This window comes from Sebastes fasciatus, chromosome 9 (assembly GCF_043250625.1).
Source record: "Sebastes fasciatus isolate fSebFas1 chromosome 9, fSebFas1.pri, whole genome shotgun sequence".
Classification (NCBI taxonomy): Eukaryota; Metazoa; Chordata; class Actinopteri; order Perciformes; family Sebastidae; genus Sebastes; species Sebastes fasciatus.
The window spans coordinates 3966845-3983175 of record NC_133803.1 but is presented as its reverse complement, the minus strand read 5'-3'; the positions used below and the strand labels follow the sequence as shown (position 1 = coordinate 3983175).

At 42.1% G+C, this 16331-nt stretch overlaps 1 protein-coding gene and 1 long non-coding RNA gene across 2 annotated transcripts in view; one reads left to right on the top strand and one right to left on the bottom strand.

Annotated features, from left to right (window-relative positions):
- The window catches only part of lrpprc (leucine-rich pentatricopeptide repeat containing), a 93780-nt gene that overhangs the window by 67217 nt on the left and 10232 nt on the right, over positions 1-16331 (bottom strand). The window contains exons 12-14 of the mRNA XM_074645504.1: positions 5591-5709; positions 5316-5406; positions 3229-3298 (exon numbers count right to left, since the gene is read on the bottom strand). Of these exons, the coding sequence (XP_074501605.1) occupies positions 3229-3298; positions 5316-5406; positions 5591-5709 (280 nt within the window). The remainder of the gene's footprint in view (positions 1-3228; positions 3299-5315; positions 5407-5590; positions 5710-16331) is intronic.
- Positions 1354-15274, top strand: LOC141773655 (uncharacterized). Its single transcript, XR_012595169.1, has 3 exons — positions 1354-1757; positions 6414-6655; positions 15007-15274. It is a non-coding gene; the product is annotated as an uncharacterized LOC141773655 (long non-coding RNA).

Here is a 16331-nt window from a genome sequence, read left to right as displayed (position 1 = left end):
GCTTTTAGGTCACAAAACGTAAAAAGGGCACCTACATTTCTGAAAATACATCTCTTTAAAAGAAGCACCTCCACCACACACACTTCCCACATGGATTTATTCTCCTCTTCCATGTCTTTCAAGCGCTACAAACTCTACTTAGCTCTCTGTTTCGGACATTTTTCCTCCATAAATGATAATTCTAAAGTTGTCTTAGAATAAAAATGTCCATTAATATTGATTGTTTGTACTGTCGATGAACTTTGTTCTGTTGGTTAACTGGATTGAAATTGAATCTGTTGTTGCACTTATTTCAACAGGATGTGAATATTGTTTTAAAACTAAAAATATATATTAGCAGTTTTAAAAACAAACCTATTTTATCGATCTATATTTTGAAATTTCCAGTTTTCCCCATTTGGTGTACATAAATATTTGAGATAAATGAGTTTAAATTAATTAATTACTTTTCTGACGGCAAATGGGATTTGATTAAAGTAACCATAATACTGACAGTTGCTATGTTGCCATAGCTACTGAATTGACAGTGTAGTACAATACAATACGGCAAGAAAGAGCAACAGATTTTTCAGTTTGACACTCAATCCCGCAGTACAAGAGAGGAGAGACGGCGGCACAAAAGCCTGGGAAACCACAAAAGATGCACACACACACACACACACACACGGAGGCTAAATGATGACAACGTGTGACATTTCTGGCGTTGTCAGCTAGTTGGTGGAGAGGAGGAGATGAGAGGAGAGAAGAAGAGGTCTTTAATGATTAAATTATCCCCTGACCTTGTCTTTGACAGGGGCAGGTCCCGCATTGCAATGACACGGCGCTCGCGCACACACACGCACACACACACACACACACACACACACTCTCCAAGTGACAAGCCCAATTATGACCCTGTCAGGCAACCTAACAGTCAGAGAAGTGTGTAGGTGTTTGTGTGTGTGTGTTAATGCGATGAGAGCAAAGCAAACGGAGGAGAGGGAGTGGATTCAGACACGAAAAAAGACGGACAAACGATTCGTGGATGCACTGATATTAAATATTTAAAAAAGGACACACACACACACAAAAGCCAATTTTCTAATCTAAATCTACATTTATTTGTGGTTTTGAAATAAGCTAAAACGCGATTGCTGTTCCTGTTTTCCTTGGAAAAAAATAGAAAAACCACAATCTTTACTTTATCCATTACGTTAGTTAAATCAGCAAAATCCACCGAGTTAATTAACACATAACCTACAACAAAGAATGTATTGGGGTTTTTCTGCATCTACAGCAGTGACATTTTGGATTTATGTTAAAAATGTGCAGTGCAATGCTTGATAAACATACACACAGTGTTATTACCCAACTTGACATTAAAAAGAACTACTAAATAATGTGATTTAATAAAATGTATGAAGCTTTTTATGGGTCCAAACATCCCGTTACCTCATGTCCCACAACTGTGGTCTCAATGTTGAGATACATAAAATGAGCTAATTAAATTATAATATGACAGTATTTCAAACAGAATTGTTTCATACACATATTACTTTACACCATATTAATATTATTTATTTGTTTCGAATCATCTAAAATGTGCCTGTCCCACACTTCTGAGTCCTTACCGCGACACCGAACAAATGCCATAGTAAATGGCTTTTCTCAAAGCCAAACAAATCTAGTTTCCATGGAAACAGAAGTTAGCAAGTGAAGCACATGGATGACAGGTTGGGCCGCCCACATAGGTGACCCTCAAGATCAAGAAAAGCAAGGTGAAGATCACCTTTTCTTCTCAAGTATTTATTGTGTCTCCTTACCAAACAGCTTAGTGATTTTGTATTTTGAACTACATTTGAAAAATAACTTAAAGGTCCCATATTGTAAAAAGTGAGATTTTCATGTCTTTTATATTCTAAAGCAGGTTGAAGTGCTATATAAATACTGGTAAACTATCAAAACGCTCAATATACGGAGAAATACACACAGCCCGTAGTCGGAAATTGTGCGTTTGAAACCCAAAATACAAGTATGAACCTGAAAATGAGCACGGTATGGGACCTTTAATATTACTGTTGAATTCATGTATATTAGATGCTAAGAGTCAAAGGTAACGTAGCAGATCTCGCTAGCAGCCATGTATCTGCTGAATTAGCAAAAATGTCATTTCCGCAACATGTCGGTAAAGACATTAGGATCACAATATTTGTCATACTACACAACGAATTTTATATTTGTTTGTGTATGAAGGCTGACATCTATGGTTACTGTCTACATTTTTCAGGGTGTATGAAATTAAATACTAGTCTTCAAAATATTATAGAAATTAAAAAAGTAAAATGTATAAAATGAACACTATTGTAATGTTGCGGTAAGGACATTCACTAAATACAAGTGATGAAAACCGTAAAAAATTAAACATGTTACAGATTAAAATATTTACGACTATATGTCATTTAGTGTACCTGTTTATATGCATTACATACTCTGATGGTTCAAATTAAAATTCATAGTTGTTGTGTTTTTGAATAAGGGAGAGTCAAAAGTGAACGTAGTTGCAGAAACACCCGTCGGCTGAATGGAAAGTTGAAAGTTAAGCTCAACTGAGCGGATTTGGACTTTTTGTAGTGGAAGAAATAACTTTGGTCCCTGCAGACAGCGTTTTTCTCTCTGACTCACCTCCAGCTTCACTCAGGGACCCGAGTGTTTTTTCGTGTGGGTGTGTAGTGTTAAACTGTAAATATTCATAAGCACCCCTTCAACAAAAGCCCACGGGTCAGACCCTGGTCCTAAGGCTAACTCTGTGAGTGTGTGTGTGTCTGAGAGAGGGAGTGAGATCGGTACGGGGTCCGGGTAAGAGGGGCAGTGGTGGGCATCTGCTAATTTACATATCTCCCACGGTGCTTTGGGGCGAGAGCTGAGGGATGACTGCCTCCATATGCATGAGGCAGCCGTGTATATGTGTGTATGTGTGTATGTGTGTGTGTGTGTGTGTGTGTGTGTGTGTGTGTGTGTGTGTGTGTGGTTTTCCCTGCAGCTGCCCACACACCACACACAGACGCTGTAGATGGTGTGATAGGCTGCACATGTCATAGTGGGAGCATATGCCGCGGTGACCTCCATAGTGCTACAGGCCTCCCTGAAACGCCTGTCAGGAGTTATGCGGCAAAATATGGAGAAATATGGAATATCAAATGATGGAGAACGCATTAAGACATAAATAGACAAGGGGGATAATTGACTCACTTTCTGAAGCCCAGGATGAGGCTGCCGCGGAAAACGCTGAGGTCCAACGAGGGACAGGAGGGATCCGACACTGGAGAACAGAGAGACAGACGAGTGATGAGAGGGAGAGACAAGAGTCTTCCTGAGGATTCATCTGGGTGGTTTAGGTGTGATTGGATCTGGATTATAACCTAGCAACAGAAATCTAAGCTACAAGACAAAAATTATTCAACTTGTATTGTTACACACATTCTTCTGGGAGCTGCAGAGTAGAACTTGACGCAAGTATAACGACTCGCTCACAGGAGAGTAGCATGTGTCTCAAGTATTTATCTTTAAGATTGGGTATGATGGGCAGTGATGGGAAGCAAATTAATAAATAAAACATTTCATATATAAAAGTAAAAAAATGTGTCGTTCCCCATCCTGACTTCCCCAGCCAGGAGTCAAACTGGTAACCAGCCGGGCAAACACCCTTTTCTTTAACTCAAAGAAAACAAAACTCAAGAAAAATTAAATTAAAAATTAAAAAATTAAAAATAAGATCAATATGATTTTCAGGGCTGCTGTTTTCATTATTTATTATGCTATTAATTATCTTTTAGATTGGGTATGATGGGCAGTGATTGGAATCTAATTAATAAATTAAACGTTTAATCTTAAGATGTAAAAAAAAAAATAGTGAAAAATGGCCATGACCAGTTTCCAGTGCCCATGATCACACCTTTAAATTTGGGCTGTCAATCGATTAAAATATTTAATCACACATTTTTATCTGTTCAAAATGTACCTTAAAAGGGAGATTTGACAAGTGTTTAATTCATTTATCATCATGGGAGTGGGCAAATATGCTACTTTATGCAAATTTGTGAATACATTCATTATTGGAAATCAATTAACAACACAAAACAATGACAAATATTGTCCAGAAACCCTCACAGGTACTGCATTTAGCATAAAACAATATGCTCAAATCATAACATGGCAAACTGCAGCCCAACAGGCAACAACAGCTGTCAGTGAGTCAGTGTGCTGACTTGACTATGACTTGCCCCAAACTGCATGTGATCATCATAAAGTGGGCATGTCTGTAAAGGGGAGACTAGTGGGTACCCATAGAACCCATTTACATTCACATATCTAGAGGTCAGAGGTCAAGGGACCCCTTTGAAAATGGCCATGACAGTTTAAAATGTAGTGTCAATTTGGAGCGTTATTTTGCCTCCTTCGCGGCAAGCTAGTATGACATGGTGGGTACCGATGGATTCATTAGGTTTTCTAGTTTCATGTGACGCCTTAACTCTTCACTCTAGCTTTAAAACTGAGCCCGATTACAAACTAAAAATCACAAGTTGTGTTAATGCGTTAAAAACATTTGTGGCCGCGTTAAAATGTTAATGCGTTATTATCGCGTTAACTTTGACAGCCGTAGTTTAAATTGTTTGATTTGTGTGACAAAAGTTCAAAAGTCAATATTGTTAGATTTACAGTAATATAAAAAAAGAAAAAAAGCAGCAAATTCTTTAAATTTAAGAAGCTGAAAGGCATTTTTTTATTGCTTGATTAACTTATTGGAGAAAGCGTTTTTAGGTTGTGATGTGTTTATGGCAATATTGCAAAGCGAGGAGAAATATATGAAATGTTAAAAAACACTTTAAACTGTCTTTATGCGAGAAGGGGGGCGGTGGGGAATCCGTTGGGGACACTCTGAGGAAACAGAGCGATGTATGTGAATATGAGTGGTGGATGTTTGAGACTAAAACGAGATGAAATTCAGAAAACAGGAAGAGTCATCCATTATTGAACAGCCTTCTCCATCCCGTCCCTCTGCCGGTCGAGGCGCCTCTCGTTCTCACTCTTTACATATTCACACAGACTAATCTCTTAAAAGGCCTGATGAGCACAGAGGGGTAAGTGGGCAAATGTATGAGTGTGTGTATGAGTGTGTGTGTGTGTGTGTGTGTGTGTGTGTGTTAACGCTGGTCCAATTAGCCCGCAGGCGAAGCAGCGATTTTTATGATGATGGATGCTCAAGATGCAGCAGAGCTTCTTTGGAATGTGTCAGCGTGTGTGTGTGTGTGTGTGTGTGTGTGTGAGTGTAAGCTTACGTATGGTGTAGACTTCGGCCAGGTTGCTTACAGCCATCGAGCGAATCTCTGAAGACAAGAGGCCCTCTGACTCCAAAGAGACGCCTGCATCCTGAACAGAAAAAAAATCACCTTTATGTCAGCAAAAACTTTTTAATGCACACTGGCCACATGTGTACACACACACACACACACACACACACACACACACACACACACACACACACACACACACACACACACACACACACACACACACACACACACACACACACACACACACACACACGGATTACCTTGAGGGCCTGTCGAGCTGCCTCTGTGCTGGGGAAGGCAGGGAGGATGTAGGTGGATAAAGTCTCGACATCAGGGCACACCTCCAGCTCCTGCATGCCCTTCACCACCGCGAGGACTCCTACGACACACATAAAGTAATTGATATAAACTTTTAGTCTTTGAAAACACACGTTGCATAGTTATTCTGTAGTGACAGATACAGAGTGACAGAATAATAATACTGCCAAAAACAAGAATAAAAAAATAAGTATGAGATCAGGCTGCAATTAACAAATATTTTCATTGTCAAAACCAATTAAGCTTTTATGTGTATAAATGTTTTTTTCAATCATTTTTTATGTGTGAACAAGCTGAAACCTAACCGAAAAAATGAGACCTCTACGATTCCTCTTTCAGCCTGTAGACTGCTTTTAATGGGAAGAACCCGGGCCGGGTTTTATGGGAAAATCCAACGGATGTGATGTCATGCGCACCAGCGAGTGCCTTAGCCGTAGCTACCGTTCAGTTAGAAATGGAGAACAGCAACAAACGACCAGCCCCCCCGCCCACCACAACTCAGACTCCAACACAAACTCCAAGGAAGCACAAGTTATATCTAGTGAAGCCCGTCTTGCAAAACAAGAATGTGACCGATGTTTGGGGGAAAACTAGTGTTGTGAGAGAATAGCAGAGCCAGTGTATGTGGGAAGTGAGTGGTGAAGCAAGAGAGAGAGAGAGCAGCGGCGAGTGTGTGAGAAAACGAGTGAGCAGCAGAGCAGAAGAGAGTTAGTTTAGCTCTGAAAATATCAAGTAAATGTTCAGTGGAAGTTTCTGTTTGTGCAGAAATAAACGCTGCAGCTCCTCCAGACCAACAGAGATTTCCCGTGTCTTGTTTCCTGCTGCTGAGAGGAGTGCCGGCGGGGAGTAACTCCAAAGCGAGTAACGTTATCAACTCCGGCCCAGGAGACCAAAACTACGGTGTCTCCCCTGTTCCTTCTGACCACGGTCCGGAGGCTGAAGCAGGAAAAGTTAACACCAGGATCAACATCGGCCGGGCCTTCGACTCATGGAGGGACCTTCGTCTGGTCAGCTAACATTACTGCCAAGCATGTGAAATATATAGTGATTTTGTGCTTTTAGCTGCTAATGTTGCTAACTTTAATCAACTTGATGCCTGTCAATCACGTTCAGTCTTGTGTGTGTTGGTTATGCGAGCACAAGCACGAGCAACAGGCCACAGGTGTCTCTGTTAACAAGCAATTTCTGATTCGTACAGAGTCCCTTTAATCGATTATCAAAATCGTTGGCGATTAATTTAATAGTTGACAACTAATTGATTAATCGTTGCAGCTCTAGAAAATAACAGAAAATATTGAAAGGGTTCCCAGAATGTGGTGGTGTCTTCAAGCTAATAGTCTCCAACCAAAGATTATTCCATTTATGATTTATTTATAAAAGAAAAAGCAGCAAACCCACAAATTTTAAAAGCTGTAACAAGTACAGGTTGGCATTTGTACTTGACTTGAACGATCAATCAATTATCTGAATTTGTGCTTAGTTTTTTTTTTTTAACAGACTTCAGGTTTTAATTTTATACCATCTTCAAGTCGGCTGACCTGAATGCTTCGAACTTGAAAGCTTCGACCATTGCCGTGGTAACTGATCTCCAAATCGGTATTTGAATGCTTCAGGTTTTTTATATATATATATATATATATATATATATATATATATTATATTATATATATAATATATATATATTATATATATATATAATATAATAATGTATATATATATATGTAATAATAATGTATAAATCCCCAAATATCCCATGAAATAAGGAATAATGCCACACGTTAATCATTATTCATATTCAACATTAATTATTATTAGTTATTCTAGACAATTATTGCTGTTTGTTGTGTGTAGAGGTGCGTGTGTGTGCAAAGTATTGCGGCAGTGGCACTGTCCCGGGCACGGATACAGATGGAGATGGAGACAGACAGACAGACAGACAGACAGACAGACAGAAGACCATGTCAGCCTGCCGCACCACCAAGCTTTGAATATCTTCCAATATTTCTCACCGAAGCTTCGAAGCCCAAAAAACTAGTATTCGGACAGCCCTACTTTACAGTATGTCCATGAGTCCATGAGAATGCAAGTTGAATAAGTTTGTGTGGTGACAGATTTAATTAAGAATATTCGGATCAATAGTCAAAACAAAAACCTGAATATGGGATTAGTTTCTTGGATGTGCATCCCAGAAATTCAGTTTGGGGAGAACAAACCTTTTTTTGTTTGGCTGCTTTAATTCAAATCACATACTGCACTTTTAAAAGAGACACACACTTCCCTCCACTCACTCTCTCGTACAGGCCTGGAGCTGTGCTGGCACTTTTTAAAATATGGGTCTAAGAAATGAGCTGGCACAGACTTTCTCTCACCCCTCCAGTTAAATTGCCAGGCACCAACACACACAAACACAAACCCTCCATCAACAAAATGCTAATGGCTCCTTCCCTCTCCACCTCCGACTGGAGGATACGTGTACATAAACACGCACTCGGCCGCCTGAAGTGGACTCTTGCACCATCGCCCTGCTCTCCAGCGGAGCCTCGAGGTCCTGCCCCAGGGAAAGGGGGCCAAAACAGCCACATGCATATGGAACAGCCACACACACATGCGCGCTAAAAATGCCCGCAAGTGTGTTTGCGAGTGTGTGCGGTGCATGTGGAAGAGGCGCTGCAGCACTTTGCATATGTCTGGGAGTGTGCCCGTAAAGGACATGGGCCTAAATGAGGACACGCGTGTGTTCATTCTCGGTGTGTGTTGCTATGCGGTTTTACATGCATCTGTATGCTATATATGACCGCATCCAGTGTACCAATACACCTTGTTCCCATGCGGACTTCAGCAAACTACCCTAAAGTGCTTCCTTGAGTTGACACACCTCAAGATGCTGTGTGTATTTACTCTCTACTCAGGTTCTGAAACACACACACAATATATATATATATATATATATATATATATATATATATATATACGGCTCTGTGTTTCTGCATCCTCTTGGGACTTATGTGTTCACCTGGCAGTCTCTCTCTTTAGCTGAATAAAACATGAGTCCCGGGCTTTTATATGCCATTAAAACCCGCGGCTGGGGCTGCATTATGCCAGGTAAGGCTACCTGAACCACTCCATCCATCCATCCATCCATCCATCCGTATCACTCATTCATCTGCCCCTCTCACTATCCATCCACCCTGCTTTCAAGAAAAAGCAAACAGGCGATCTTCCACTTTCTTCTCAATGGAGGATGCATCCGTTTTGCCGTCCACCCGTCCATTCTTACCCCCTAATCGCTTTCATCCAGGCTTTTTTTATGAAAGAAGAGAGGGTAGCTCCTGCTTTCCTCCTGAATAATCCATAATCAATTTCACGGTGAGCCAGACAGACAGAAAACAAGTGAATGGAGAGCTGGAGGTAGAAATGCGTAAGCCGGCCTTCTCTCTCTCTCTCTCTCTCTCTCTCTCTCTCTCTCTCTCGCGTTTTCCGGCTTCCGCACATGAGCTTTCATGATCATCAGCACTTTTCTGTTGTCCAACAAGCATGTTTTTGTGTTTTTTTGTCAAGTCAAGTCTGTGACAAAGAGCTTTTAACCCTTTTGAACCACAGTTTTCCCTCCCATTATTTACAGGTTTATGGCAAATCACTGCATGTCTTAGCTAAGCAGTAATAAGTAAGTTTTGCCTGAGAGTGCTACTCTTCACTTTCTAGGACAGCTTTTATGAAAAACCACATACTGCTCATGTCTGTATGGTAAATATGAAGCTCCCGCTTGTAGCCGGATATCTTAGCTTAGCACAGAGACTGGAAACAGGGGGGAACAGCTAGCCCGGCTCTGTCCGAAGGGAACAAATTCCACCTAAAGCTCACTAATCAATATCGTGTAATCCGCACAAAAACCGAAGAGTGAAAACGACACATTGTGGTTTCACAGGGGTTGTATGTCTTGGACCATTTGTTGGCTGGGTGCAGTAACTTCCTGGATTTTCCACTGGTTGCCTGACAATCTCACAGTCGCGACAAGACTCAAAGATTCCAGAAAGAGAAAGAAACCAGAATTACCGCCTTGTGGTTGTAGGGACTCCACAAACAAGTCAAGTTGCAATTTACATCCATGTCTGTCCAAACGGTCATCATTTTATCCTGTTCTGGTTTTGTTCTGGTTTTGTGTGAAATTGTCATAATTAGCATATGAATTCCTGAGCTATGGCGAAAAATGTGTTTTGTGAGGTCACAGTGACCTTTGACCACCGAAATCGAATCAGTTGATCTTTGAGTCCAGGAGGACGTTTCTGTCGAATTTGAAGAAATTAGCTCAAGGCATGCCTCAGATATTGCATTCACAAGAATGGACCAGATGGATAGACAACCCGAAAACATAATGCCTCGGCCACGGCTGTCGCTGGCGTGGAGACATAAAATAAGATGAAGAACTGTAGTTGCATGAATTGCATTGCATTGTCCATATAGCGCCTTTCTAGTCTTCCGACCACTCAGAGCGATTTACACTACATGTCAGCATTCACCCATTCACTAACACACTGATGGCAGAGGCTGCTATGCAAGGTGCCAACCTGCCCATCAGTATCTAATCTAAATACTCATTCACACACACACTGATGGCTCAGCCTTCGGGAGCAATTTGGGGTTCAGTATCTTGCTCAAGGACACTTCAACATGTGGACTGGAGGAGCCGGGGAATCGAACCGCCAACCTTCCGATTAGTGGACGACCCGCTCTACCTCTATCTCTATCTCTGAGCCACAGCCGCCCAACTATTGCGACCCAATGCACAATAGGTCAATGATGTCTTTGTGGTCTTAATTGACTCGGTTATGTCAGTGAGGAGAATGAATCGCTTCGATCTGGTTCCTCTAAGTCAGTCATTCCCAAAGAGGTTTGGGACCCACAGGTGGGTCGCATGAGGTTTTATTAGGATCGCCAAATAAATTTGCAGAATTTTAGACTTTTATTTAAGGTGGCAGTAGGCAGAATATTTTTGGCATCATTGGGCAATAATAACCTTTCAGCATATTTTAATTCAAGTGTTCTGAGAGATAACTAGACTTCTGCACCTCCTCATGGCTCTGTTTTCAGGCTTTAGAAAGTCTAGTCAACGAGAGCCTGTTAACTCCACTTAAATATAATTTATTTGATTTATCAAGCTTGGCTGGTTTATCTGTCCATTAAGGCGATATGGAAATGGCAGTAAAAATGGTCAGGAATGTTCATTTATGCACAAATTCGATTCATACTATTGTGAATTGAGCCGCAATGGTTTGTCATTTTTAAAAAGTGGGTTCTCAGAAAAAAGGTTTAGGAAACGGTGCTCTAAAGCACATCAGCTTCTTTCTATGACTGCTATGTGATGGTACACGACACTGGTATTCATCCTGCATAAGGTTTCCTTAGTCCAGTGGTTCTCAAACCACATGGGCGCATGACAGGCGGGATGCACGTGACCGGGGGAAATATGATATATGGAATTTATGTTTTGACATTAGATACTTTTTCACGGCGGAACAGTAAACAAATGGGCTCTTTATACATCCACGGTAGCGATGGTGTTCATTCAGACAGGTAGACTGTAGGTTTACAGAAAGGACAGATATTTGACAGGAAGAAAAAGAAAAATAGACGAACAACACAACATGCTCATCTGACGGTAATCAAAAGAAAATATGACAAAGTGTTGTTGGAAGTTGACATTCTAATTATTATCAAACCAACAGAAACATTAGCCTAACTTCCACCTTCTCTCTCTCGCTCTCAAACACACAGAGCAAGCGATACAGTGCTCCGTCCGTCTCTGTAATTACCTCAGTCCTGAGTCCAATAATCTAAATTTATTGAAGAAATATAGATATAGTAATTTCCAAAATCATGTTTTTATCTAACAAAATATTCTGCTTCAGTCCATATTTTTTGTCGTTTAGCCTTTCAAAAACAACAGTTTCACTGTGGTTAAAAACAGTTTTCTCTCCTGTATTAACGGGGCGGTCTAGCAGCAATCCAATAGCTGGGGGGCACGAAAATATATCTTCCTCCAAAGGGGGAATGACAAAAAGTTTTAGAACCACTGCCTTCGTCTAACAATATGAATTTGCTGGATGGAACTCAAACTAAGGTGCTCTGAACCTGTCAAAATGTGGAGAACTATACCAAAAAAAGAGCTGAGAATAAATGAGAGAAACAGTGAAGATACAACACAAAATAATATGTGATATCATGCCGTGTCATTTGTACCGTTCTCCCCTTTAGGTCTTTTACTTTTCACTCCATAATCCTCATATATGAGTAACCCTTTTTGCCTTCGCCCCTGTCTGAACAATTTAAATAAAGATTTGGCAACAGAGTAGAGGCCTCTCCAGGTTGGTCAGCATAAAGCCTGACATACCGCCCGGGCAAGAAGTATCAAAGTAGTGAGTTAAGCATGGCAGTGGTCACAAGATATCACCATCAGATTCATGTCTGCAGGTTAACTGTCACAGACGAGAAGTGAGGACGGAGAAAAGAGAGGAAAAGAGGAGTGGAGCGAACCGGTCGCTGTCATCTCCTCCCGTCCTTGGACATGAGTACCTGTCACTTCTCCTTTTCTTTCTCCTCCTCCAACACCATCTGTCTCGCCATCTCTCCGCGTCTATGACTCTCTAAAGGTAGACGCTTGCTCGCTGCGAGGCATTGATGGGTTTGTTGTTTGAAAACAGAAGAGGGTGCGAGAGAATTTCCATTTTATGAGTGCAATTTCATCCTCACTCGCTTCATTTTGTTTTCTTTTCATCAAGGTGATGCTTGGCTCTCGTCCCACCGATTAACTCAGCCGAGGCTAGAATAGAGTTCATGGAGGACTGCATTACAGATCGCTGTGACGGCGCTTCTTTAATGCAGCCCACTCTACTTGACAGATAGAGCTGCGTTAAAGAAAGGGTTGAAGATGAGGTCACATAAATAGAGTCAGGTGTGGGTGGGGAGGGGGGGGCAGCCAGGAAGGAGAGCAGACTTAACAAGGGAGCCTTTACATCTCTCATCACCCAAAACACACAAGGCCAGAAACACTCCCTGTCCTCTGCACTTTCCCCTCCCTCTTCCCTCTTCTTGCTCCGCCGTGTCAGAAGTGATAAGACAGCGCTGCGTCGCGAGGACTGACAAGCGGGGTGACTAGCTGGCGGCAGGTGGGAAGTATGGCCCAGCATATGCTTCCGCTAAACCCGCCAAATCCACACCTCATCAAAATGCAAGGGGATTTTTTTTTTCCCCTCCTCCACATCCCTCCCCTCCCCCCCGTTGCTCTCCTCCAACTCTACGGCTCTGGCCTCTCTGCCCGCTAGTGACACCTGTGGACAAAAAAGTGACACGGCGCTTAATATTTCATGGGCCGTGCACAGTGGGGCGCGTAATCCAAAGTGAATTCCCTCAGAGCGCTTGCATTTACATGAAATCAAGTCACTCCTCATCAGTCACATCACCTGCACTGCCCCCCCGAAAGCCCCTCCCCCCCTCCCCCCCCTGACAAATGTGGACACACACACACACACACCTCCTGCAGCCAATGAGTGTGTGAGAGAGAGCGGGAGGGAGGGGGGGGAAAAGGAGAGGCTGCATCATTCATGAGGGTTAAGGCCAACACCGTCGGAAACGAGCCGGTGTGTTAGAAAAAGAGAAGTTTCTCCACTTTCCTTTCTTCCTTCCTTCCTTCCGTCCGCACTTTGAGAACTAAATGGATGCAGTCTGATGTGTTCTGTGTGGCTTTGAGACTGGGGGATTTAAGTAAGATGTATGTGTCTACTTGTGTGTGTGGTTAAACTCATGTCTAGTCCTCTTCTTCATGCTGCCATTTAAGCTGAGAATGCATCTGGACCGCACACAGAAGTCAATCTGTGCCGTCACCACACTGGTCTGACCAGTTTTCTCCTCCCTGCCAGCTCAAATGCCGTCAATTAGCCGACAGGGGGAAAAAGTGCATCATTTATTAATCGCTCTAAAAAAAAACAAAGAGAGAGCCAGAGCTCAGCATAAATAAAGCACTTAAAAGCCAAGCCGCTGCCGAACGCGTTTGACAGAGTACGTTCATAATGAGTTGTGAATTCTGACAAGTCCTCTAATGCCGGCTATCTGTCACCGAGACGATTTCCTCCACAAGCTCATCGCTGACAAAAACAAGGGAAAGAAAATAACCATTTCCCTCGGCGGAGACAGAAATATTCCACTAAACTGCTCACGCTGAGCCATTTAACCGTTTTAAGTGGCAGATAGAGAAGACAAACTTTAAGACATCAACACCAGTTTTCCGCAGAGCGTTGGACGAGTGTCCGACATGAGCTGAAGGCTCAGTAGAAAAAGGACTGCCTCGTGACCAGCCACCCACTCAATGAAGATCATCTGCCGACATGCACATGAACTGTGCTCTCCTCTGGTCAACAGATTGAGAATCTAACCTGAATTCTTAAAAGATGCCTCTTGCAAAAATTACAACATACATACTCCCTATTGTTTCCAAAAGTCTCACAGCAGTTCCTGAAATAGTCACATAGACATGAATTTCCCTTTTTTTCGTGACGCTTAGCACGACTTACAACAACGTATTATTCGCGCTTTTTCCTACGAATGTCCAGCAACACGTTACGCTCCCCGACCTCCTCCCTACGCAGCGTTTATACTTCCTAGTTCACAATTTGCCTCGATTACATACGAATTAATTAACTGCTGACCATCGCGAGCTGCTGTGCGTCTGGGCTGTTATTTTATCTTGTAATATCAGCCATCTTAAAGAAACAACATACGTTTAAATCTTGTTACGTGGCCGCTTCAGTTTGTGTGATTTAATGCTGATGCTACTGATCTTTCATTTCAAAATGGGGAGAGATTTAACAAGAGCTCCTTCCTCTTAGTCGATTAGTCGACTAAGGGCTGTTTCACAAGTCCAAATCAGAGTGAAATTGATACTTTTGGTTTGTTTTCTATTTAGTGTGGTTCGGTTTGGTGCACAAATTAAAGCGGAGCAAATTAAAAAAATAATAATTTGCTGAGGGACGTGTACGAAGGAGCAAATTTATCTTTTTGGTCTCGAGAGCTGCCACTTCTATGCAGGGAAGCGCACAGTTTGATATCGGCTATTGCTGTCAAAGTGCTTTCACTTTGATTCGGCGCTGATCTACCATGTGCACGAATCCCTTCTCATCCAGTTTATCTCTAATGCCTTTAAACACGTCCCTGTTTCTGTGAACTTTATTTAGCATATTCTGTGTGTTCTCTTTGGCCCAGATGTCAAGCCAAAATTGGACTTCTGCAGAAGTTCAGGTCTGTCCTCTCCTCTCCCACTCATGTTAACCTGTCATTTACCTGTGTCCATCTCAACTAATGCCCACAGGCAGCCTGCGTTTCAGTTCGCTTGGAAACGGTCCAAGACCACCACTCGCAAGCGGTCTCGGCCCGGTTGTTGTGGTCCGCACCAGAGTACGATTACTGCGTTCACAACCACCCCAAAAGAACCGCAACAGAGTTTGATTAAAATGGATTAAATGTTGGCTTGTTAAAGATTTATTTAGTAATTTTTTATGCTTCTTTCATGCTGAATGGCTCATTTCTTAGAAACTTATGAGCACATCTCTGATAAACACATGATTTAGAGTGGTGCTTTTGTGGGATTCTTCAGAATTCCGTTTCAAAGATCTGTCGATTGAATCAACTAATCGATTTGTTGACAAAATCGTACGAGCGATAGACAACTAAGAATTTCTTTGTTCGAGGACAGTCCTAGATTTAACACAAGGAACGAGGGACGGAGGAAGATCTGGGTGAAGAATTGAGCTGAGAAACGTTTGCTTTGAAAAAGGATTTGAGGACAGCCACTGGAGCAAAGTGACCTCTGACCCCTCAACCTCAGCCCTGTATGTGCATCCATGCATGCGTTTGCACGTGCTTCAGGCTACTGAGCACCCCAGTGTCCCCAACAAGGAACCTTAGGTGGCCCCTGCCATGGGGCAAAGGTCACCAGATCAACCATCCTTACACACTGTGAACCACTTTCTTCTTCCAGCAGCTTCTGCACGGCTGATACAGTGTCAGCTATAACATAGAGTCACTTTGTGCGGGAAGTGACCAGGTTTACTGTTGGAAACTTCATCTTTTCTAAAGCCCAGGACACACCAGGAACTTCAGGAGCACGTGGCGGCTGCGTTACCTGTTGCTTTTTATTTTGGCGTCCGTGTTAACAGGTTAGAGCAGCCACACTGCCCGCATGAGACCATTAGCTGCGTCTCTTCTAGAGAATAGAGGTCTCGCCTATTTTTGACGGTTGCGGCGAGTGTTTCACAGCAACAACAGACAGTGAAAGTGATCGTTTGACTGTATATTAACATCATATCGGCTACATTACTAAAGTTTCAATGTCTAGACATCTGTAGAATATGTCAGGGAAAGTGAAGGTGATCTATTGACTGTATATTAACATCATACCAGCAAGATTACTACAGTTTCGATGTCTATCTGTAGAATGTTACGGAGATGACAAAAAAGTAAAGACTTATTTTTAAATCAACACTTCCTGCTTACATTTCAAAATAAAAGCCCTCAAGCATTTTTTTTCTGTGGACAGAACTCCTTCATTTGTTAACACAAGGCTTTTATTCTGAAATATGTTCCGGACAGTGTTGTAGGACATGCAGTGACTTGGAGTGCTCCATGAATGAATAT